The 25,861-nt window shown below is 38.7% G+C and overlaps 1 protein-coding gene across 1 annotated transcript in view; it reads left to right on the top strand.

The window, feature by feature from the left end:
• LOC113022044 (immunoglobulin-like and fibronectin type III domain-containing protein 1) overlaps positions 1–24,847 on the top strand; it is a 28,859-nt gene extending 4,012 nt beyond the window's left edge. The window contains exons 3-26 of the mRNA XM_026167024.1: positions 5,931–6,050; positions 6,788–6,930; positions 7,045–7,144; positions 7,283–7,327; positions 8,542–8,575; positions 8,664–8,847; positions 9,000–9,113; positions 9,203–9,371; positions 9,621–9,893; positions 10,057–10,192; positions 10,934–10,989; positions 11,355–11,384; positions 13,623–13,741; positions 15,418–15,559; positions 15,754–16,047; positions 16,152–16,448; positions 17,144–17,323; positions 17,431–17,559; positions 17,647–17,955; positions 18,380–18,465; positions 18,564–18,756; positions 18,848–19,144; positions 23,673–23,999; positions 24,259–24,847. Coding sequence (XP_026022809.1) covers positions 5,931–6,050; positions 6,788–6,930; positions 7,045–7,144; positions 7,283–7,327; positions 8,542–8,575; positions 8,664–8,847; positions 9,000–9,113; positions 9,203–9,371; positions 9,621–9,893; positions 10,057–10,192; positions 10,934–10,989; positions 11,355–11,384; positions 13,623–13,741; positions 15,418–15,559; positions 15,754–16,047; positions 16,152–16,448; positions 17,144–17,323; positions 17,431–17,559; positions 17,647–17,955; positions 18,380–18,465; positions 18,564–18,756; positions 18,848–19,144; positions 23,673–23,999; positions 24,259–24,263 — 3,782 coding nt within the window. The 3' untranslated portion in view covers positions 24,264–24,847. The remainder of the gene's footprint in view (positions 1–5,930; positions 6,051–6,787; positions 6,931–7,044; positions 7,145–7,282; positions 7,328–8,541; positions 8,576–8,663; positions 8,848–8,999; positions 9,114–9,202; positions 9,372–9,620; positions 9,894–10,056; positions 10,193–10,933; positions 10,990–11,354; positions 11,385–13,622; positions 13,742–15,417; positions 15,560–15,753; positions 16,048–16,151; positions 16,449–17,143; positions 17,324–17,430; positions 17,560–17,646; positions 17,956–18,379; positions 18,466–18,563; positions 18,757–18,847; positions 19,145–23,672; positions 24,000–24,258) is intronic.
• The last annotated feature ends 1,014 nt before the right edge of the window (positions 24,848–25,861 follow it).

The following is a 25,861-nucleotide window of genomic DNA, read 5'->3' as shown; positions in this document are numbered from 1 at the left end:
GACATGCCAAATGGTACTTAAAGAATAAAATTACAATAAAATGTGTAATATGAAGGCCATCACCAACAACTTAAAAAGAAGATAAACAATACAGCTGCCTATTTTCTTCAGTGGAAGCAGTCGATACAAGATCCCTGCAAGATATCGAGATTTTGTGTGGCAATGAGAAAACAGATGCTATTTTTCTTCTTTTTTTCTGTCTAAGAAGAGAAGTCATTTTTCAGTCACTAGCTTCTCCACTCGAATGAAGATGTCGATCAAAGAAATGATCAGCGGCATCACTGACAACACAAGAGAAGATGCAAACAAGCTCTCATCATGTTTAAAAAAGATTTCTTCATGACCAAAGACAAAGAATACTCAGGATTCATCTGAGAAGCAATGCTGGCAATGCAACCGTTGGGGACATGGAAGATCAAAGCAAGATCATCGAAGATTAATTCAACACACACTTGAAGCTGCCACAAATAAAGAGGGAGCTGAAAATGAAATTGTGTCTCTGTTTGATAGAAGACAAAATGAAGGCTTATTTGAAATCATCTTTCCACAAATTGCTTTTCTATTTATACATAATTTCTCTCAAGCACTGCACAAGAAACATCCTGAGATGTCTACCATGAGAAAATGCGTAAGAAAGTGTGAAGCTATGTCTAATCATCAGTTGTACAGTACAGCATTTACATGCTTGCTGTAACAACACATTGCTAACCTCTGTCTTATTTTTTGTCTGTGACTAATGATTTGATGTGCAATGTGTCTCTAAATATTTGGGTCTGCTCAAGTCTGTCTGTTTGTGCTTTTGATTCCTGGGAATATACTGTATATTGTGGTGTTTTATGTCTATTATATGTTATAATCCTGTCGAAGTTCCAACCCAACATGGTGCTTTTGTCAGGATTAATATTTACCTGTCCTGTTCCCTCTCCCACTTTCACATTACGTGTTAAGTTGGCGGTTCTGAAAAAAAGGTTCTGAGGGAGTTCACCCAGACGACAAAGGTATGCGAGCGAAAGACAAAAAACAAAACAGAAAAAATCGAATTACCTGAACGATTCATCTTTGTAAATGCATGATTCCATGATGGGTGAGTTGCATGTATGATATGATCTTCATCATTCATTGAAAGGTGTCATCCAGAATGGATGATATGACTTTCAGTGTCACAACAGATGCATTTCATTGTGACATTTTCAAACCCCTCATATGAATAGTGTCTGCAGGCTGTTGCTAGAGGGCACTGCGGTTGATTGCCATCTGTTGACTGTAGCTTGTAATTTCAAGAAAAAAAAATGCCACTTTTAAAGATGTATTCAAATGCAAAGTAACCTTGTACAATATGCTGGCACAGTTCAGTCTAAATAAGTGAACTTGCTCTACAGGAATGGCATAATGTCTCCTAAAATCTATCTAATGCAACTTGGCACCTGTCACATTAGATAGATTTTTGCACTTTCTAAGGACCCTTAAAAAGTGCAAATTTCATCAAGCTTTAATATAATTACATTGTAATTACTTTTAAACTGCAAATGGCGTGCATTTGGTATAAGTAGAAAGATTACCAGTAAATTATATCTGAGTACTTTCCTCTAATTTGGACCATTCTGTACCCTCTTAAATATTTTGACCTTTGTATTCCTGCTCAACTGTGAAATGTCAAGGTAACCAGCTAAAATGACAGTTCTCAGTATCATTTAATGTCTTATACACGACAGACAAAAGCACTGGGTAACAACCTTTAATCTATCTTTGAATTTAAGAGTTTTAATCCCATTGCTAGAGGAATATAAAATCACGCACCTGCAGTCCACCTTTACAATGAGTGGAAGAGAAAGACCTACTGTAATACTGTATGGCACAACACTGTAACAAAAGAGTTCATGAAATTTCTTCAGCTCTGCTATAGACCATGTAAAGATGCAGATTTACAAACCTCCTCTGGTGTTAACTTCAGCACAAAAACTGTGCAACAGGAGACTGACGGCATGGTTTCCTATAGCCAAGTAGCTCCAATAGGTGTAAATATGTAAGTGGCCTGGGACTTTTGGGCCTTTAATGTATTATTTCATTACTCAGTCTAAGGTATAAAATAAATAAATAAAAATAAAACTCATATTCTACCGCAAATCTCACAATTTATACACTGTGACTAGTGCAATGGCGTTTAGTGGCCTGTTCTACTCAGCAGACCTGACCAACTCTGACCCTGACTCTTAAGAAACTTTGCAGTACCAAAACAGCTAACAAGTTTTACATCGATAAGCACAATGAGTCACTTATTCTGCTGCAGTATTTAGTGATGTCGTGGTGATGTCATGTAATATAGTTTAAATGCAACCCTAGTAACAACACCAATTTTACACTAAATTAAATCCAAATTTCAAAGTGTACTCAGTTGTACTACAATCATCCTCACTCAATCTTCCTATAACCTCTAGTATGACATCTTAATTAATCCAATAATAGCACAACAAATCCTTTCTCATAGTTGTGTTTAAAGTTGCACATATTTATTTGTACTTATTTTGCATGTGAAACCAGACATTAATGACTCAATCTTCAGATCACAGGTGTGAGAATCGGCCTGTCAAATCGGCCCACTGGACAGCTTTAGAAAATATGAAGCAGGCCAACATTTGTGGGCCTTTAACTGTATTTTTTATAGGTTTTACAGCTTTTCCTGATGATAAAGACCTCCCCCACAGCCAGTCATGCTACACCAAAGTAGTTAAGTAATAAATAAACAATTACATTTCAAAATAGTTTTCAGTAAAAAGAAACACTGAGATGTGCTATTGAAATTGCACTTCTTGATCTTATTTTAAGATATCTAAGAGATTAAATGTGCAGTTAAACATATTTAAACATCTCTACACTGCAAATTAAACAAAAATAAACCAAAATGTTTTTTCATCAGAGCTTTTTCACAAGATAAAACGTATGCAAAGCCATTTTCCTGTGAGACACAGGGGGATTTAACAATAAATTAACAAATAATTTGGAGGATTAGAGAGCATTTTCCAGGGTTTTTTTTAGTTGAGGTTTTAAAAAAATAAACATAAACAAAAAATGCACTATAGAGTTTAACTACAGTAGGACAGTATCAAATAAAAACAGTTCAGCACTACTTATCTACAAATGAAAAAGAAAATACATTATTCAGTCCTGTCAGTCTAATCTGACGAAAAGGTTGAAACTGTACTGTTGAGAACACAAACATCTGACAAAAATAAGAACAAACTGGAGAGTGAGCAGGTTTTGACAGTCTACCTGAATAGACTCATTATTCATTCATATCATTCATTCTTTTGTACAGTTGTTTGCTGAGGAAAGCCAAGTGTATGAAACATCATTCAAATAACAAGAGCCTTATGAGACACAAAGACACAAAAAGGGAAAAATATTCATTTAAAAAAAGAGAAAAAAAGAAACAAGGTAAAAGGAGAACGACATTAACGAGATAAATGCATTATCCTCCTGCATTCATTTGCAGGGTGTAAGGGTGCACGGTATAACTACTTAAGTTTTAAAAGTAGATTTTGTTTTAAAAAAACAAAATGAAGTGGAATCTCTTTTATGAGTTTGTTTTCCAGCTTTTAAGCAAACACTGAGGGACAAAGACTCTAACAACAGATGGTACAGTTATTATCATTATTACTAATTCATTCCAAAAACAGGTTCATTGTAAGTGATGAAGATGCAAAAAACACACAAAAGGAAAATTTATTCTGTCGCATCTGTGTTTGGTAGACAATTCAAACAAAACAGGGACATTTCCACTGCGACGGTAGTGCAAATTTTCAATGAAGGCAATCATTTAAGTAAAAAAAAACAAGATATCAGGGATGTAATGTTGAGAAAAGTAGATGTAAGACAACTCAGATATAATATACAGTGGAACCCTGACTTACGAATACCCCATTTAACGAAAAATTCAAGTTACGAAGGAACTTAACGGCAATATTTCTGCCCGTGTTACGGCAAAATGCCCGCGTAACAAAATCCGCTGGCTCTGATTGGCTGAGCCCACAATGCCTACAATGCCCACAATGCCTTCCCAATCATGTGACAACCCCCTTGGCTTTCGTACTTGCGCTTCCGTCGTTGCAGTTAGCAATTAGCCTATAGCCTATCTTTCACTCAAAAGGTGCGATGGGGGCTTCGACTTACGAAAATTTTCGACTTACGAAAGACCCTGTTTTTAATCAAGAACATACGTCTTGTTCAATCTACTTCAGAATGACAGAACTGAATTAAACCTTTTCGTACCACATTTATGCTAATTATTTTTAAATGTTATCTGCAAATTGACCTATGATATCAATGCTTGGCTTTCATGTCATTCTAATCACTGTCTTATTTTGAAAAGCTGATCAACATTTTCATGTACACATGTTGTTTTTATTGTTGCATCATCCTAAAAATTCCACAGTGTGAACATCCAGCTTGCTAACAGCAGCAACACCAGTGTAACGTTATCATCACCGTGCAGCATACAAACCATATATACTATTCAGTAACCCCTGCTGCAAGCAATTTAACTTATTTAATTTAACTAACTAATTTAACAGTGTGCTTCAGACTGCAAAATGCTGGGTGGGGCATTCTGCTCTCACAATCTTTAATAAAAATATAAATATTTTGTAGCTAATATTCTGCCTATTGCAGGTCTTTCACGCAAGGTGAAAATAATTAAAGACCAGGGATCCCTGGGCCAGCTTTATCCTTGTGAACAGCAATCAGTGATGAAGTCTTCGATATTGCTGAGGGTTAGTTCATATGAATACTCTAATAGTACAGCACATATATGTAGATCCATGTCTGATTCTGTTGACACATATTTTAAAATACAGAATGCATGAGCTAACCTCAACCTTTTTGTTCAGTTTTATCTTTTCTCATACTCACAAATTTAGAATAAACTGTGCTGAGAATAATACAACTAAATCTGTAAGTGTTTTAGTAAATTATAAATGTGTTTTTTTAAGATTATGTATGCATTAAATTGAAATAGACTGAGAAGAAAAAACTCTTAATCACAATCACAAGCATAACCTATTCCACATGACCAAAGTGCTGATTTTATGCTAAAAGACTGACTTTATTGTTATAATAGCACCAACTATGATCTTACTGGGCTTGAGACTCACACAAATATTTGTCTGAGACTCAAGCCCATAAATATGGCACATGCTAATATCACTAAACACTACACACTTACTACTACAACTACTTCAAATGCCCATAGGTTTGTTAAATTGTTATAGGCAACTCTGTCTTCTTTCAAAAAGTTACTTAAAAAACCTAATTAAATATCTCAGTTATACATTCACTGTAATTAACGGTTTATGATTGTTCACCTTTCTCTATGTAAGTGGCTTTTATCCTACTTAAACAGCACTAGGAATTGGATAAACTGCGGGAGCAAGTTCAACAAACCTTCAGCAATATGAAACTATCCTAGCTGATAGCTGACATATTTCATTCCCAAATAAGCTGACTGTTAAAGTATTATTCCTTCCCTTAGAATAAGCACCTGCAGTTTGTAAAGAAAAAGGGGTAGATAATCTTATAAAATGCAGCTTTTCTTAGCCATTTTGTCATGCAGCAGTTGAAATTTGAGCGTGTATTGTGGCATTTTAACATCAGAATATGCATTCTCTTCACACATACTTGATTCATACGTCAGAATGTGACTGTGTTTGCAATTGACCCTGACCTCTTTTTTTTTCTGGTCTGGGTTTTTAATTTCTTTAAATGTGCTGGTTATTTTTTTGATCAAAATATGACTGTTTTTTAGACTTATAGAGTTGCTTTTTTAACATTTTAAGTGATCTATTATCCTCAGTCTGGATCACACAAATTTGTATATATCTGGTCTGCTTTGAAATATTAGGGTTGCCTAATTGCCTAATATGCCTTGATTTGGTTAGGCATCAGGAAGAAGTCAAAAGTGCCTGGTGTCATGATAACACAGTTTATGGAGGAACTTCCAGAGGGAATGACAACTCCAGATTTCACCCGCAAACCGATTGCTCTAACTATTCAAGAGGGTAAGTCTCATGTCATGTCTCAAATGCTTCACAATACAATACAAAAAAATGTGCTGCACACTGACCTACACCTTAAACCTACACAAGTATTACTGACAAATACTGGGAAGTCCTAATTGTTCTGGTGATGTAATTAAACTGAAGTCACTAACAAAAGTATCTATTAAACAGATGACAAAGATAAATTCCAGTGAAACTTTTTAGATGCATGTGATCATGTTTGTGATCAGGTTTTTGAGAAGCTCTTAATCCAGTTTTGAAGAAAAGGGGTATTGCGTGTTCTTATCTGGGTTACTGAATGCTATTGACCACTGCGGTTTTATGTACTGGGAGGGTTTTGTTTTTTTTAGTTGAATAAAAACACATGACATACTACACTATGTCACTGTCAGTAACTACAAGACCAAATCATCATCCCTACACCACCATGCTTGCCAGTTTGTATGAGGCGTTTATGCTGAAGTGCCTTGTTTGGATTTTGCCAGACATGGTGTTGTGCATTATGGCCAAACATCTCCTGTAATATTGGGTTGAAATAAATATCATAAAAATGAAGAAAACTAGGAAAAGCCTCAAACCTATCATTTCTGCACACTCAGTGGCAGTGGCAACAGAAATCATTTTAGAATTTCTTAATTTAATGTATTAACATGATCTGGAACATTTGTAACTGGAACATTTCCATTTACTAAGTTATTTTTTCAATACTAAACAATCCTCAACTTTTTCTATTATAGGTAAATTTGCGTTCTTTAAAGCCATAATAGTAGGAACCCCAACCCCTACTGTGACATGGAGTAGAGCAAATGGAGAAATACTTTTTCATCCTTCTGTGTGCCTACAAAAATATGATGAGGCAACCCACGAACACACCATTGAGGTAAGCTCCACAATAGCACTTTCAAGGTACAAGTGATTGTGAGCTGAAATAAATAACAACACTTAATATGCAGTCAAACATAATAAAAATGACATCAGCTCTGTGCTTCATTAGTTCCCTAAAGTTTCTCCAGAAGATGCTGACACCTACAAGTGTTTTGCAACAAATGAATATGGAAGGGCTGTTTGCACTGTTGTTTTAAATGTTATTGAAGGTAAGACTTTTATTCTCTGAAATACTGTCTCTTTCAGATGTGTTAAAGCTGAATTACATATCTTCATGAGCAACTGGTATCTTTATGATGAATTAAAAACAAAACTAATAAATAAATAACTATGTTTACTGTTCACAGTTGGATTTTCCAAGACCAAAGAACTCCAAAAGGCACAAGTCGAAGGTAAGAGCTCATAAACACTTGGTGTTGTATGACCTTGAAATGTTTTCTTAGAAGCATTTAGTGTTTCCTTCACTAAATGGTTCTTCCTGTTAAAAGGGAGTTTTTTTTCTTCCCACTGTCGCCAAAGTGCTTGCTCAATAGAGCAGCGGTAGGCAACTCCAGGCCTCGAGTGCCGGTGTCCTGGAGGTTTTAGATGTGTCCATGATCCATCACAGCTGATTTAAAGGGCTAAATGACTCCTCAGCATTTCTTGAAGTTCTCCAGAGGTCTGGTAATGAACTAATCATTTGATTCAGGTGTGTTAACCCAGGGTGGGATCTAAAACCTGCAGGACACCGGCACTCGAGGCCTGGAGTTGCCTACCCCTGCAATAGAGGGTCATATGATTGTTGGGTTTTTCTCTGTATGTATTATTGTAGGGCAGGGGTCCTGCAGGTTTTAGATCTCACCCTGGGTCAACACACCTGAATCAAATGATTAGTTTATTACCAGGCCTCTCGAGAACTTCAAGACAGAGGAGGTAATTTAGCAATTTGAATCAGCTGTGTTGGATCAAGGACACATCTAAAACCTGCAGGACACCGGCACTCGAGGTCTGGAGTTGCCCACCCCTGTTTTAGGGTGTACCTTACTATATAAAGGGCCTTGAGGCAACTGTTGTTGTGATTTGGCACTGTATAAATAAAACTGAATTGAATTGTTTGTTATCAGACCAGGACAAGTTATGCATTACTGCGCTTCTGAAACATTTTCTAGAAAATAAGCAAACTGCATTACAACCAAACTATAAATGTAATTCAGAAAACATCTATTAGATTTTACAGAAGACATTTGGGGAACTTGGCAAGATAAGTTAAATGGATATTGATGGGCTTTCTTTAAATCTACCAATATTTAGATAGAGTGGTTCACTTTTTCTCCTACACAATTTGCCCATTAATTTTAATTGCAAGCTGACATTTTACTTAGTGATTTGAATTATTTGGAAAAATCTGTCTGTCACATCAGCACAGTTTCACTATGCACAGCCACTTAAGACATCAGTGACTCTTTTTCTGAAAATATTAACCTCAGCCCCCAGACGCTTGCCATTATGAAGCTATGCTGTGGTTTAGTTTCTAGAGCCTCCTTTGGTCAGAGCCTCCCACATTTATGATATTTCTATATTGACTGACAAATTTGTGTTTTAAGTTTGTTTTTTTATGGTTCCGCAGATACAGTTGACTTCAGAAAGACACTAAAAAAACGGTGAGCTTTTTTATAGCTTGTGAACTATTCTTACTTTTTGTATTCTTTACAGCTGTGAATTCTAACTTAATGCTGCTTGTCAATACAGTAATCCAGATGGAACACGTGAGCAGAAGCCAATGGAGACAGAGGAGAAGGTCTGGGAAATTCTGCTCAGTGCAGACAAGAAAGACTATGAGCGTATCTGTGCTGAGTATGGTATCACAAACTTCCGTGGCATGCTAAAGAAACTTAATGAAATGAAAAAAGAACGAGAAGAGGAGGTCGCAGAGGTACAGAACTCTGGCATTCTTTTATTTAATCAAAAGCCTCTCCAACAAAACTGCTTTTATTCAGAGAGGCCTATAATGTTTTCTTTAAATTTGCTGTATTGTATACTGTCGCTTGACCATTTTTTATAATTTTTGATATATCTCTGCCATAGTTTGTCACACATATCAGCAGTTTAAAGCCTATTGAGGTCACAGATGATGATTATGCAACAATTGAGTTGGATATGGACCTCAAGGATCCTAGCAGTAAACTGTACCTGTACAAGGTAAGAAATTAACTGCTCATTACGTTTTGTCTTGCTTCTTTCTTTTTAAACGTATTATCAAAATGTTAATACATCTTTAAATTCTGCAGGATGGTGTCATGGTTCCATTTTCCAAAGATGAGGCTGATGAGCAGAAACATAGTTTGAAACAAGTTGGCAAAAAATACATATTCAAAATCAAAAAACTAGGAGTAGAAGATGCTGGACTCTACTCAGTGGATGTTGAGGGTGTCAATGTGTTCTCCACTGATTTTAAAGGTCTGTCTTTAATCCAGGTATTAAGATTAGATAAGGTTTAGGTCTATTCAGCTTCTTTTATTGTTACTTATACAATTGTTAACCATAAATCGTGTTTTTCCATTTGATTGAAATGTACTCATAGCTTAAATTAATGTAACTCATTAAGTTCGGGCAGCTCTGATGAAAGAGTTCTTGAACAGGGTAAGCAGTTTAGATAATGGATTGCGTTTTTCTCTGATTCTTTTGTGTCTTTTTAAAACCTTTCAGTAACTCCAGTCGAATTTGCTGTCAAAATACAAGAAGTCAAGGCAGAAGAACGAGAGGACGCCCTCTTTCAATGTGTCCTAACTGCACCCATGAACGAGATCAAATGGTATGGCAAAAGTGCTCTGCTGTCAAATAGTGAAAAACATGAAATTACTATATCTGAGGATAAGCTCATCCACAAATTGATTGTGCGGGACTGCATGCCTTTGGATGCCGGTATCTATGCTGCTGTGGCAGGAATAAAATCTTGCAACGCTTGGCTTATAGTTGAAGGTGAGAATTATGTACACACACACACACACACACACACATGTATATATATATAGATATATATAATTTAAAAAAAATCACAAAATTCACATTAAAAAATTGAATATTCCAAATTTTTTCCAAAACCAGCTGCAAGTTACAAATATATCTGATATATTTTTCATAGCTGACAAAGATCCTGCAAGTAAGGGCAAAAAGGTGGCTCGGAAAACCACCATGGCTGGAGGTAGCAACGAAGAGGAGCTGTTGAAAATAGCAAAGGAGCAGCAAGAAAAATATCAGAAAGAATTGGAAGAAAAACTGGAACTTGCAAAGAAAGCCCAAGCCGAGAAAGAAGCCGCTGGAGCAGCAGCCCAAGAGGATGAAGAAGCAGCTAAAAAGGCAGCTGCTGAAGCCAAAGCTAAAGCTAAGGCTGCGGCAAGAGCTAAAAGGGCAGCAGCTGGTAAAGACGGAGCTCCAAGGAAAAGTGCGAAAAAAGGAGCCGGTGCTGGAAGTGGCGCGGCCTCTGCTGATGGAACTGTTGGTGCCGAGGGTGCTGCTGGTGTTGGTGGGGCTGCCGGTGCTGATGGAACTGTTGGTGCCGGGGGTGCTGCTGGTGTTGGTGGGGCTGCCGGTGCTGGTGGTGCTGATGGAACTGTTGGTGCCGGGGGTGCTGGTGGTGCTGTTGGTGCCAGGGGTGCAGCTGGTGCTGGCGGGACAGGTGGTCCTGGTGGTGCTGCTGCAGTTGCAGGTGCTGGTGGTACCAGTGGTATTGGTGCAGGAAGTGCAGGGGGTGCAGGCAATGGAGTTGATGGTGGTGCCAGTGCTGGTGGACAAGAAGGTGGACATGGAGCTGCAGCCATTGGAAAAGGTGGAGCTCAAGGCGCAGCTGGAGTAGGAGTCGGTGGCGGTGAAGGAGAAGATGAATATGATTCATTTGAAGATTCTGATGAAGAATTTGAGGGGGAGTGGGGAGAAGAAGGATGTGTAGAAGGAGGAGGAGAGGAAGGAGAAGGAGGAGAGGGAGGAGAAGGGGGTGTAGGAGGAGAGGGGGGAGGTAAAGGAGGAAAACGCAGAAAACGTGTGAGAGCTGGTCCTCTGGTTCCAGATACAGTAATAGGTAAGTTGTTAATACTGTACTGCACTACACACAGAATTATATAATAAAAAAAAGAGTTGACCATTTTTATTCTCTTTCAATTTATTTAATTTGTATTGTATTACACAACTTTTCATTTACGCTGTTAATATTACTAGCAGTCTATTCTGTATAAAAGTGCTATAAAATAATTAGAAATATAAATGATGAGGAAACCACAAATCAATGAGGAGACTTGTGGTTTCCTGTGAAAAAGAAAAACACTGAAAAAAGGTAAATGTGGCATTTGAAGAACCTTTTATTGGTAAGCAATGTAAAGGTTGCATGCTGTAGTTTATTGACAAATAAGTCATTGGGAATGAAAATCGCTATCATTATACCTGTAGGGAATTCTAAATACTTCAGTTTAGATTCAGGTGCGTAAGCAGTAGCTGATATCTTACAAAGTTTTTCAGTACTCTGCTATGTCAACTGCAAAATTAAGCCCCACGAAGTGGATTAAAAAAAAATAATAATAATAACAAATTCCAGAACTCAGTAAGTAAGAGAACACTGGGATGTTAAACAAGCTAAAGGGTTAAGTTTACTGCTTCTTGACAATCCAACATTCAAATATAATGTCATTTAATGAGTCATCTGTAGTGCAACCATGTATTTACAGATCACATGGTTTTCAGTCCAGAAACAATGAAAACCTCTAGTTAATAAATTAGAAAAAAACTGTTGTATATTATGCCTGCTTTTCTTTGTTTTTGTGTCTCGTCTTGAAAACTAGCATATATGTTTTTTACATTTTAAACTCTCTTTTAAAGCTTTCACATATATGGAAAGTGATCTGTATTTGTGTTTTATGTGTATTGTGCTTTCATGTTTGTTTTTATGCTGTATAAATGTCATGTTTGAATCATTTGAGGTCTTCTATTTAGTAGGCAAATAGGAAAGATTATTAAAACCCAAACAACTTCACATATCTAATCATGAACTGTCCACTTTTTGAAGCACTAGAAAATTTAAAAAGGATCAGCACTTTTATCACATGTATTACTGCTTTTGGTTATTTCATCTATTTATTTTTCACATATACCAAGAAATACTATTCAACTTAGAGATCACCTTTTCCACCACTCTGTTGTACCGATTGCTGTTTGTTTTTATTATCTATGTAAATATTTGTTATTATTACTGACTTTATCAATGTTATTTGTAAGGCTTAACCAACAGCAAATGAGAAATACTGGATTGATGGTATTTATGGTGATGTTCCTTAAACTTGAAAAGCAAAAAACTGAGAAGCAAGAGATACCAATGGTGATAATGGCACTGGACCATCAGCAGGCAGTGATGAATCTCCTGAAAATGGTGAGGGTGCAGATGATGATGAGCCAGCAGCAGCTGGCAAACGTTCAGGCAGTGCACAGCAAGGCTGACTGTTTGACGAGACACTTTGTGGTAAGATTACAGGTGCTATATTAACTGCTGCATGGGAAGCAATCTCACTTCTGGACGACTCTGTGAAGTCATATGATGAGCTGATGACATTTCCAGTGGCTTGGGACTTAATAGAAGTGTGTGATCATTAAGAAGAAGAGCAGATTTAATGTCTAATTGGATAAATTACCTCCTACAATGATTACAGGTCAGGACAAGTGGATTTAACTTTGAACATGCATTTATTTAGGAAACATCAATTAAATTTGATACACTAATGCTTTTTTAGCTTAATTGTCCCAGAATTGTTAAAACTACTTCACATATTTTTTAGGTAACAGAACACCATTACTTATATAATTTAAATTTTTTTTTTTTTGACCTACAGGTGGATTAGCTGCCAACAATTTGTTTATTTGCGTCTACATGTGTCTTTTTATGTATTTGAAGGTTGGGTGTGGTGTGTGTATGTGATTTTTATGCATCTGTGCTTTCTGTGCTTTCTGTGTTAACAATCTTGCTTTTCATTTTAAAAGTTAATTCAGGATGAATCAGTGCTTTGGAGTAATTTATTTTTTAACTGGTCACTTAAATACTTTGTGTAGTTGCACTCTTACGTAACTGGAAGATGGAAGACAACTTGGACTGACCTTGGAGGATGACTATGTCCTAAACCAGATTCATGGGTGTGTTTTTTTTTTTTTCCATATTTCACTTGATGCTGAATTTATGCCAGCAAAAACGACATACTCCTTCACTGACCAAGAAGGTCAATCCCAAGTGGGACATCTTAATAGTAAATCTTTCTTTTTTCCAAGACTAATTAAGTGAACAGATACAAATGGACGACTCTGTGAAGACATTCCTGAGCTGTGCCAAGAGTTGGCTTGAGCTGACGAAGACCAATGCCATATGAGACAAGCTACAAATTTTAAAAAAAATAAAAAGATCTTCATCAAGTAATTTTTTTCCCCAAAAACCCACTCTTATTGCATCATTTACCAACTTGGATTAAACAGCTACTACAAATCTGAAATTTCTGTCATAAAAACTTATTTTTTATAAGTAAAAAATAAAATAGGTAAGTATGTCCACAATTGCATTCCTGCATGCATGAATGGAAATCTTCAAATCACTAAAATTCTAAATGTACAATTACAAAAATGAAATAAAAGAAACTGTATTTGCAATTACTAACTTAATGTTTGATAAATCTTCAGACCCAGGAGTTCACTTTCATGCTGGGCTTTCTGACTGCAAAGCCATTATTGGAGAAGCGGCAGAGCTGGAGTGTAAAGTGAGCAGTGAAGACTGTGTGGGAGTCTGGTACAAAGATGGGGAAGAGGTAAGCTCATGGTCTTAAATCTGTTCATGTTGCATTTAGACTTTATCTGCATGGGTTTCCTCTGCGTACTCTGGCTTCACCCCACTATCTAAAGACATTGTATTTTGGCCATGGATGACAGGCAGATATTATTATAGAACAAAGCGCTATATCAGGGGTCTCAAACTCGAGTCCCACAACACTGTATATTGACATGAAGAAATATAATGCAATTTGACCCTTGAAGTTACTTTTTTGTTAGGATTTGTTTGTTGCTGAATGCAATGTTAAAATAGTCTCTCCAAAAAGTTGATTCTGTTCATCTGGATGTAGCATTTTGTGGGAGAAACGTTTCGTCACTCATCCAAGTGACTTCTTCAGTCTCAGCTGAATGCAGGTTTCCCGAATCTTATAAACATTTGCATAATGCCTGAAACCAGCCCACTGAAGGAACAATGGGCTGGGATGTCAATTCCTTAATCTTAATTATGCAAATTCTCATGACCATTGATCAACAACCACTGACCAAAACCCACTGATCAATAACCACTGATCAATGGCCATGAGTACCATTCACAGAGAGTTGGGGAATGGCTGCAATCACAGCATTGTAAGATGGCGAAAGATGTACCCTTAGGCCCCCTCCTCAATTTAGAGATGGTCTTTCCCTTTTCACATAAATGACCTCCTTGACTCCACGCTCAAACCAGCGTTCCTCCCTGTCCAAGATGTGTACATCCTCATCCTTGAAAGAGTGGAGCAGTTGAGACGCATTTTTTCTAAACACCGGGTCTCTGTGGCTTTTAAGCCCCAAAACACGCTGCGCCAAAAACTGGTCCACCCCAAGGATCAGGTCCCCCGACACAAACAGAGTAACATAGTGTATGCTGTTAAGTGCCAGGAGGATTGCCAGGATTTATACATTGGGGAAACCGAACAACCTCTGGCGAAGCGGATGGCACAACACAGAAGAGCTACATTGTCAGGCCAGGACTCTGCAGTCTATTCACACCTACAGGCCAGTGGACACTCTTTCAAGGATGAGGATGTACACATCCTAGACAGGGAGGAACGCTGGTTTGAGCGTGAAGTCAAGGAGGCCATTTATGTGAAAAGGAAAAGACCATCTCTGAATCGAGGAGGGGGCCTAAGGGTACATCTTTCGCCATCTTAAAATGCTGTGATTGCAGCCATTCCCCAACTCTCTGTGAATGGTATTCGTGGCCATTGATCAGTGGTTATTGATCAGTGGGTTTTGGTCAGTGGTTGTTGATCAATGGTCATGAGAATTTGCATAATTAAGATTAAGGAATTGACCTCCCAGCCCATTGTTCCTTCAGTGGGCTGGTTTCAGTCATTATGCAAATGTTTATAAGATTGGGGAAACCTGCAGTCAGCTGAGACTGAAGAAGTCACTTGGATGAGTGACGAAACGTTTCTCCCACAAAGCGCTACGTCCAGATGAACAGAATCAACTTTTTGGAGATTTACTTTCCTGGATGATTGAGAATGCATCGAAATGTTAAAATAGGTTATTTAAAAAGCACAACATGGTTTAATATGAGCAGACAGTACAAACATGTTGAGGGATTGCCTGTGTTCAGTGAAAGTTATTTTTTAAAGAAAACAATTTTCACTTGCAATCAAAAACTAATTTGTACACTTATGTCTGCATTTTTATTTTGTTATTATTCCAGATTAAGTCATCTGAGGGGTTAACTATTTCAAAGGATGGAACATTTCACAGACTGAAAATTCATAAAGTCACAGAAGAATTTGCAGGGAAATATAAATTTGAAGCAGACGGGCGTAAGACAGAGGCTGAGATTGCTGTTGAAGGTAAAAACATTAGTATTGCAATACCTATTTTCTTGCTCACAAGGTCTGCATCATTCATTAAGCAGAGTGTTTAGTTCATGATGAAAAATAATTTTTAAGAGCAGTGCAAAATAAGTTTATTTATTGTACATACAGTAACTACAAAGCATAACAGTGCTTGAAATATGTTTTTGTTTTTTTATGACTCATTCTAGATCCACCACGATTTAATGCTGAAGATCTGGAAGCATTCAAAACTCCTGTCACTGTGAAAAAAGGACACAAAGCTACGTTCAACTTGGCTTTTATTGGACGGGAACCTATAAAAATTCAGTGGTACCGTGAGGGTGAAGAGCTTTCGGAGGAGGCAAACATCAAGATAGAGCATTCAGAGGGGTCTAGCCGTCTACTGCTATTGAAGCTTCAGCGTAAAGATAGTGGTGAAATCAAGATTAAACTCAAAAATGAGTTTGGCACTATGGAGGCTCTCAGCCAACTTGTTGTACTGGGTGTGTGTGTATAGCACTTTTGCATAAGACACTGGATTTAATACACTTAAAAATCTTGGTTCTGCACAGATGAATATTCTGTATTGTACTTTCTCTTCAAACAGATAAACCTACTCCTCCAATGGGACCTCTAGAGATTGTTGAAGCCTCCTCCTCTGCAGTTGAATTCAAGTGGAGACCCCCAAAAGACAGTGGTGGCTGCAAGATATTAAACTATATCCTTGAACGACAACAAGTTGGCCGTAACACCTGGAAGAAGTTTGGGCCAATTGGTCCTGAGGCCAAGTACAGGGACACGGATGTAGACCATGGCCGAAGGTATTGCTATCGCCTCAGAGTGGAGACTGAAATGGGCATCAGTGAACTGATGGAAACAGAGGACATTCAAGCTGGTACAAAAGGTGAACTAAGATAACAATTATTTAAATGCCATCTTCTCAAAATACCACTGTATTAACGGTCTGGTCATCAACATTCAAAAGGCAAATCTTACAGGTAAAAAAAGAAAACCTTTTATTGAAAAACTCAGGTACTTGTTTTTTGTGTTTTTCCTCCAGTGCTTCACCATAAAATTGACTTTCCTCAATTTTCACAAATTGAAAATGGGAATGGTCTGCAGACAGCTGCGAGATAGGACACTCACTGTTTATTTTATTTTAAATAAACTATGCAAACTTACTTCTATGACAATAAATTGAACAACCTTATTTTCATTTTCCCATATACATTTTTTTCTATTCAAATCTTTGTTGAATTAGGGAAAAAAACTGACAACTAAAAGTCAGGCAGAAGCTTTCATTAACAATGTAATAAATCTAGCTGTGTACATTTCAAGAGAATGAATGGAAACATTTTGCTGTGCTAATTTCTCATGTGGCAAGACTTCTAATTTAAGGTAGCTAAATAACTGAAGAGAATGCAAAGAATATCTTTTAATTCCAACTGACCACTATGGTTTCTAATGAAATAAAGTTATTGTTCAGCTTTTGTGTCATTCTCAGAGTTCCTCAAAAGTAGACAACCTTTTTTTTAATGAATCTTTAGACAAAAAAATATAAATGAAAAACATACTAGTCCCACTCTTTTCTGTATACAGCATACCCTGGACCTCCATCAGCACCCAAGGTTGTCAGTGCCTTCAAAGACTGTATCACTCTCTCCTGGTCTCCCCCTGCTGATACTGGAGGAACCAGTATTCTGGGATACAACCTTGAAAAACGCAAGAAGGGCAGCAACTTATGGGGCCCTGTCAATCCACCCAATGAGATGATTAGAGGTTTCTTATTCACAGCCAGTTTCTGTTTGTTTATGTTAGAATAACTTGACAGCACAACAGTGATGTCCTAATGATTTATTGCTGCAATTCAAATTTTTCCCTTACAGGGAAGCAATTTGCTGTGAAAGATGTAGTTGAGGGCATGGAGTATGAATTCCGTGTGTCTGCGATCAATAACTCTGGAGCCGGTGAATTCAGCTCCCCTTCAGAATTCGTGTTTGCCAGAGACCCTAAAAGTAGGTGGAAACTGATACGGTTGGCATTTTTAGACTATATTTAGCTTTGTGTAAAAATAATGTTTGTCTTTGAATCATATTTTACAGAACCTCCTGGTAAAGTCAGTGACTTCAAAGTGACAGATTCCACTTACACAACCATCTCCTTGTCTTGGACAAAACCCAAGGACATTGAGGGGGTTGAAGATGAAGCAAAGGGATATTTTGTGGAGATCAGGCTTGCAGAAAACACAGAGTGGGATCGCTGTAATTTGAATGCAATAACCATGACGTCTTATACAGTAAAAGGCATGAAGTCAATGGCTATGTACTGGGTAAGAGTCATTGCTATCAATGAAGGAGGCCATGGAGAGCCACAGGAACTGGATAACTACCATATCTCTATGCCTCCTCCTGGTGAGAAAATTTCCAAATGTTATATTTAATGTCATGATTACAAAGCAACATAATAATGATAAATTCAGTAATTATTCTTTGTTTTGTTTCCACTAAGCAAAGCTTGACTCAAGTTAAGTATATAGTTTCAATTACTTGAAATTACCAGAATTTTGCATACTTCAGAAATCTAATAACCAGCATAAAAGGTACAACCACAATATTTGGCAATACATACCAGATTAAAATCTGAGGTAGTTTCCTTGAGCATCAATGCACCCAGTGTCTCCACTGCTCATGGTACATTTGAATTGCTCCATGTATAAATATCATCTTCTGTGCCAAATTATTACCACCAAAGCCTACTTGCGAGATTTGTCTTCCTGTAACTTTTACCCAATATTAAATTTTGTTCTGACAAACTTTCATCCTGCTGTTTACATAGTGAGGCCCCGATTCACTGATGCCAAAATTAAGAGTTTTATGGTGGTGAGAGCAGGAAATTCAGCACGATTCAACATTAACTTTGAGGTAATAACTTGATTACTATATTTGTGACAACAGACATATAGGGATCTTATTTTATCTTCTTACAAACTAAGAAAATTACATCTTTGTATTCTTTCTAGGCCTCTCCTTGGCCAGATGTAATCTGGCTAAAAGATGGCGTGCCAGTGTCTAAAAAAGTGACCATCAGTAATGCAGAGGGTACATCCCAGATTCTCATTCCTTCTGCTGAGCGCTCAGATACTGGAGTCTATACAATCATTGTCAAGAACATTGTTGGGCAAGAAACAATCAGCATTGAAATTAGAGTCACAGGTGTGTTTGGTATAATCTTGTATTAATTGTAAAACTTCCATTTCATATGCTGTGGACAAAAGAAAAAACTAAACTTTCTTTATAACTCCAGATGAGCCCAAGCCTCCAGGTCCTGTGGAGTTAGATGAAAATGTGCATGGTACTGTGACTATTTCATGGACAGCATCTCCAGATGAGAAACGTGATGACAGGCTGCACTACATGGTGACCAAGCGTGATTCAAGCAAAAGAACATGGAACACCATTGCAGATCGAATCTTCAACAACAGATTCACAGCATGTAACATAATGCCAGGACGAGAATACCAGTTCAGAGTCTATGCAAAGAATGACATGGGCTCCTCCAAACCCTCTGAATCCCCCAAGTGGCTGATTCCTGCCAAAAAAGGTATGCACATGGTTATGCCTGTCCTTTTGGAAGACATGTTAGTTTGAAGAAGAACTGCAATTTTTAAGAGTACAGCTTTAAGAAAATCTAGTATTAAATATTAACAACTAAATGACTCTTTAGCTACAAAATAAAGTTTAACTGTTTGTGACCATATCTATTTTACTTAATTTGCACTGACACTGATGTCATAGGGCCGTGTGTGTGTCTCATATATATTTAAAAAAAACACCCAGCACGCCCCTGCGGGCGGTTTATCCTTCAAGCTCGGGTCCTCTACCAGAGGCCTGGGAGCTTGAGGGTCCTGCGCAGTATCTTAGCTGTTCCCAGGACTGCGCTCTTCTGGACAGAGATCTCCGATGTTATTCCCGGGATCTGCTGGAGCCACTCGCCTATCTTGGGAGTCACCGCACCTAGTGCTCCGATTACCACGGGGACCACCGTTACCTTCACCCTCCACATCCTCTCGAGCTCTTCTCTGAGCCCTTGGTATTTCTCCAGCTTCTCGTGTTCCTTCTTCCTGATATTGCTGTCATTCGGAACCGCTACATCGATCACTACAGCCGTCTTCTTCTGTTTGTCTACCACCACTATGTCCGGTTGGTTAGCCACCACCATTTTGTCCGTCTGTATCTGGAAGTCCCACAGGATCTTAGCTCGGTCATTCTCCACCACCCTTGGGGGCATCTCCCATTTTGACCTCGGGACTTCCAGGTTATACTCGGCACAGATGTTCCTGTACACTATGCCGGCCACTTGGTTATGGCGTTCCATGTATGCCTTGCCTGCTAGCATCTTGCACCCTGCTGTTATGTGCTGGATTGTCTCTGGGGCATCTTTACACAGCCTGCACCTGGGGTCTTGCCTGGTGTGATAGACCCCAGCCTCTATGGATCTTGTGCTCAGAGCTTGTTCTTGTGCTGCCATGATTAGTGCCTCTGTGCTGTCTTTCAGTCCAGCTTTGTCCAGCCACTGGTAGGATTTCTGGATATCAGCCACCTCCTCTATCTGCCGGTGGTACATACCGTGCAGGGGCCTGTCCTTCCATGATGGTTCCTCTTGGGTTTCTGCAGCCTGAGGTATTCACTGAGCACTCGGTCAGTTGGGGCCATCTTCCCAATGTATTCTTGGATGTTCGTTGTCTCATCCTGGACTGTGGTGCTGACACTCACCAGTCCCCGGCCCCCTTCCTTCCGCTTAGCGTACAGCCTCAGGGTGCTGGACTTGGGGTGAAACCCTCCATGCATGGTAAGGAGCTTTCTTGTCTTTATGTCAGTGGCTTCTATCTCCTCCTTTGGCCAGCCTATTACCCCAGCAGGGTACCTGATCACGGGCAGGGCGTACGTGTTGATGGCCCGGATCTTGTTCTTACCATTCAGCTGACTCCTCAGGACTTGCCTGACCCTCTGCAGGTACTTGGTGGTTGCAGCTTTTCTAGCGGCCTCTTCATGGTTCCCATTCGCCTGCGGGATCCCCAAGTACTTGTAACTGTCCTCTATGTCTGCAATGTTGCCTTCTGGTAGTTCAATCCCCTCAGTTCTGACTACCTTCCCTCTCTTTGTTACCATCCGGCTACACTTCTCCAGTCCGAACGACATTCCAATGTCATTGCTGTATAGCCTGGTAGTGTGGATCAGTGAATCGATGTCTCGTTCACTCTTGGCATACAGCTTGATGTCATCCATGTACAGGAGGTGGCTGATAACTGCTCCGTTCCGTAGTCGGTATCCGTAGCCAGTCTTGTTAATGATCTCACTGAGGGGGTTCAGGCCTATGCAGAACAGCAGTGGGGACAGAGCATCTCCTTGGTAAATCCCGCACTTGATGGTGACTTGTGCTATGGGCTTGGAGTTGGCCTCTAGTGTTGTACGCCACATCCCCATTGAGTTCCTGATGAAGGCTCTTAGGGTCCCATTGATCTTGTACAATTCTAGGCATTCCAGTATCCAGCTGTGGGGCATTGAGTCATAGGCCTTCTTGTAATCAATCCAGGCAGTGCACAGGTTGGTCAGTCTGGTCTTGCAGTCTCGGCTGATTGTTCTGTCTACCAGTAGCTGGTGTTTTGCGCCTCTGGTATTCTTGCCAATTCCTTTCTGTGTCCCGCTCATGTATTGACCCATGTGCCTGTTCATCTTAGCCGATATGATGCCTGACAGGAGCTTCCATGTAGTACTGAGGCAGGTTATTGGTCGGTAGTTGGAGGGGACCGGTCCCTTCTTGGGGTCCTTGGGGATCAGGACCGTCCGACCTTCGGTTAGCCATTCCGGGTGTCTCTCGTTAACTAGCAGCTGGTTCATTTGTGCTGCCAGACGCTCATGGAGTGCAGTCAGCTTCTTCAGCCAGTAGGCGTGAACCATGTCGGGCCCTGGTGCTGTCCAACTCTTCATACTGGAGACCCTTTCTTGGATATCTGCCACTGTGATGGTTACTGGACCCTGTTCAGGGAGGTCGCTGTGGTCTGCCCTCAGATCCTCTAGCCACTGAGCATTGCCGTTATGGGTTGCATCCTTCTCCCATATGCTCTTCCAGTATTGCTCCGTCTCCAGCCTTGGTGGTGCTGTTCTCTTATTGTTCCCTTGCCACTGAGAGTACACCTTTGCTGGTTCTGTGGAGAACAGCTGGTTTATTCTCCTGCCTTCTATCTCTCTGGTGTACCTCCTCAAGCGGCTGGCCAAGGCTGTGAGTCTTTGCTTGGCAGTTTCCAAGGCCTCAGGTATGGACAGCTTGCTGTATTTCTTAGGCACCTTATTTGTCTTACCTTTCTGCAACTCCGTTAGTTGGCTATATATATATATATATATATATATATATATATATATATATATATATATATAAAAATAATGTGGACAATGGGTATGCATTGCTGTATTTATCTGTATTTGTTTTTATGACTTATCCACTGATATTTAAAACTTTAGAGTTTTAACCTTGTTTCCCTTTTGCTTTGCTGTATGATTATGACAAACTCTAGTACACGAACAGGACTAGTATCTCCTTTCATTTTCTAATAATTCTGTTGTAGAGCAGGGTGATATGGCCAAAAATATTTATCACGATAACGGTATAACTGACAATATAATTGATGCGAGACAAAATACAACTCCACAACATTACTAGCGCAAAAAGACAACCTTCCATTTATTTTCACTTAAACAAAAAGCTGGTTTTTATGTACATTAAAGCTTTATAAAAATGTAACAGTGCAAATGCAAATTCCTTGCTGAAAGTTTAACCAAAAGGCATCTCCAGTAGAAATGGGCTGACATATCCTGAGCATAACCATGTATAATATCCGCTGAAGTTAAAAAGAGGTGCTTTGCAACATTAAACTGCAGTGTGCAGTACGTATTTTCCGGACCATAAGGTGGACCGGATTATAAGGTGCATTAAGCAAAACAAAGCAGTCAGATAAATCAAACTTTATTAAACTCATTCTTCTTGCTTCCTCCACTGCTGTACCATTGATTCATTAATGTTGAATTCTCTGGCAGCTGCTCTATTCCCATGTTGTTGCAGTATAGTAATGACTAACCTTGTATTGTGGATGGATTATCTCAGTTGTTCTCCTGACTGAAGTTTGGTCCGTTTACAGCAACCTGCCATGCGATTGCATTTGTCTCTAACTATCAGGAACCTTCACGTTAACTTTTATAAATGGAAAAGTGTTAGTGTTCGTCCTCCAGCTTCACTGTTTATGTTATGCTAACATAGCTGTGTCGCTAGCGATCACGTAGCACATCATTATATACCAGTTAGCCCAACTTCAGTAACCCTACAAACGTCACTGCTGTTTAGTTTCCTGTCGTCATTTATTTTGGAAGTGATAGTAGAGCTGTACGTTTGAATTTTTTCAGAAATCTCTCAGTCAGAACATGCAATATCATGCTTAGGTAACTAGCGAAACTAGCGAGCTAACTTCTGCTAGCTTCCTGCTAAAATCTAACTCCGTTAAATGTAATAAATTTTGTTTTCATGGATGCCTGGAAGTTAAACTTCATAGTTACACCTGGTAAAGCAGCAATGCTGATCGTTTTATTAAAGATGAAAGAATTTAGACAGTTTTTAAACTCTCAGTGATGCTGCAGTGTTCGTTTGACCTGAAGCATATGGAGTTTAGGACCCAGATTACTCACAGATTTAAGAGCATCTTAGTCCGACAGTAACAACGGCCACTTGCATGTTCTGCAAAAAAATGTGCTTTGTCGTGTATCTGACGGACAAACGCCAAACCAGTTCCACATCACTGAAATTGCACCATTTTTACAAACCAAATCTGGTTCATCTGTTTCACTCAACAATCGGCCATGTGCGTATGAAAACAAAGGCACTGCGCATGCGCGTTGTACTCATATTCTATCGCGATATTTCATTTTCCTATCGTTGCCTAACATTATACCGGTATTACCGTGAATGGTATAATATGGCCCAGCCCTATTCTGTTGTAGCGCCATCATCAAGACAGTATTGACACATTTTCTAATGTTAGATGAATACAATTAGAATGCACTGCATGTTTCCTTTCTTCCAGAAAAGTTCACTGTGAAAATGCCAGAATCAAAGACGTGCAATCTGCTGTGTCCTCCCAAGTTCATTGTCCCACTGAAAACCCACACAGCTCCTGAAGGGTATGAATGCTATATGACTTGTGCTATAAAAGGGGATCCAACACCTCATGTCACATGGCTCCGCGACAGTGTCAGTCTGAATACAAACACTAACTACCTAATCTCCAACACCTGTGGAGTATGCTCTCTGCTCATATTGAGGGTTGGCTCGAAAGACACCGGGGAGTACAAGGTTGTTGCAGAAAACTCTTTGGGAAGGGCAGAGTCTGCAACTAAACTCACAGTCAGAGGTAAGCCTTTCAAAGAGACATTTTATGCCTTTCCTCATTTGCTGTCATAATGAGTGTAATATACTGATATAGATATAGATATAGATATATCAGTATATCAGATGTATATACTAGTATGATGTAAATCATCTCTTCATGTTTTAAATAATAAAGGAAAAATAATTCCTGTGGGCAAAATGCTCACTTCAGGCTCCTCTCACCAGTTTCAAACAGTTTCTTTCCAGAATGTGTTTATTTTTGCTTTACCTTTTCTTCACAGAATAATTGGACACACCGAAGATGGCAGACTTCCTTTATAATGCCAGCATAAATCAAGCTCATGATAATGCCACATTGTTTGCAGTTAAGTGAGAACTGTCATGAATGAAACCTTTGTTGTTTTTTAAATTATGCTAGTGATGCCTTCCTTATTTGATTCACAAATTCAAAACAAACATCATCTAAAGTTAAAGTAACAATAAAGCCTTAGGCCTGCAAAAATTGCTTAAATAAAAGTTACCAACATGTGTCTATTTTGATTTCAAGGGTATAGCAGTAATGAAATAAAATACTGAAATATAACTGTGAAAACTATATACAGTTTTTATCTCTGCACAGCACTGATTGTTATTAGATTAGTTGCTATTAGTCTGAAGGTGATGAAACAACTTACTTGTGTCTTAACAGATTTTTAGATGCAAGGATCTTTGGCTTGTATAGTAGGTGTTTGTAGAAGACCCCAGAATAAAACTAATATGAGAAAATATATGAACTGACAGGATATTTACATTACAATGACACTGCTGTCATAAAATGACATCAATATGAAAATTGTGTGAGTTTGATGTAAATAAACATTTCAAACAGCATCGTGACGTGAATTTTTAATGTGACCTGCAAGTCACTTTGACCTGAAAATAATAATAAAAATGTACCGGACAGATTTTTGTTACTATAGACTATTGTGGCCCTGGGTCAAGCCTCAGCATAGCAGACAAGTATTGAAATTCATGTGTGTTGTTCACATTCATGAAACTTTCTGAATAATAACTTATGTCCAGTGTTTCTTATATTACATTTTTAAGCATATTTTGAAAGGCTCAGCCATCATTCCAAGTTTAGAGTCAATAAGAACTAGAGGCTTAGGTAAACCCTGAGCCATACATAAATTCTGAATGCAGGGTGACACAGCTCAGTTTCAAATACTGAAATTAATATAAATGCTAAATCTGCTCATATTCATGCTCAGCCTAAACCTGCAATAAAATAACTGTCGCTCATTGGTACCCTAATTTTAGAATGAGGTTTATCTTGCTTTGTTTTGATGAACAAATAAAAATGTATTCCTTTTCTTATATGTTCAGATACATATCAGATAGCATACATGTAAGATCAGACAATGCCAAGGCGGCTCCACCAGTGGCACTACAACCCTCTGTATCAGATCCTATAAGACAGCACAGAAGCACCCTGCTGCCATTCTAAAGTTGACTTTCCAGTTTTGAGGATTATATTAGTGCCTTAATGCTGCAATTTATCTGCTGTCACCTTTTCAAGAACTTATAGGAATCCAATACCAGGGCTTAAGTCAGTAACCTCCAAGAACTATGGTAACAAACAAAAGTAAAAAACAGTGGTTAAAGGTTGTTCTGAGGGTCTTTGAAAGGCTTTACTGCATCTCAAAAAGAAAGCCCAGACTCAAGAATCATCTGAAACCTAGCTGACAACAGACAATGGAAATTGAAAATACGGTAAGTAAAATGACCAAGAACACTGTGATGATCGTGTCCACAAACACACAATTGAAAAACTCTAGTATTACTAATTATATTTCACAACCATATAAATCAGATACAGAATAAGGTTTAATGCTGCCAACTTAT

This window comes from Astatotilapia calliptera, chromosome 5, assembly GCF_900246225.1.
Source record: "Astatotilapia calliptera chromosome 5, fAstCal1.2, whole genome shotgun sequence".
Taxonomy (NCBI): Eukaryota; Metazoa; Chordata; class Actinopteri; order Cichliformes; family Cichlidae; genus Astatotilapia; species Astatotilapia calliptera.
Note: the sequence above shows the minus strand (reverse complement) of the source record. Positions and strands in the feature narration are given on the sequence as shown.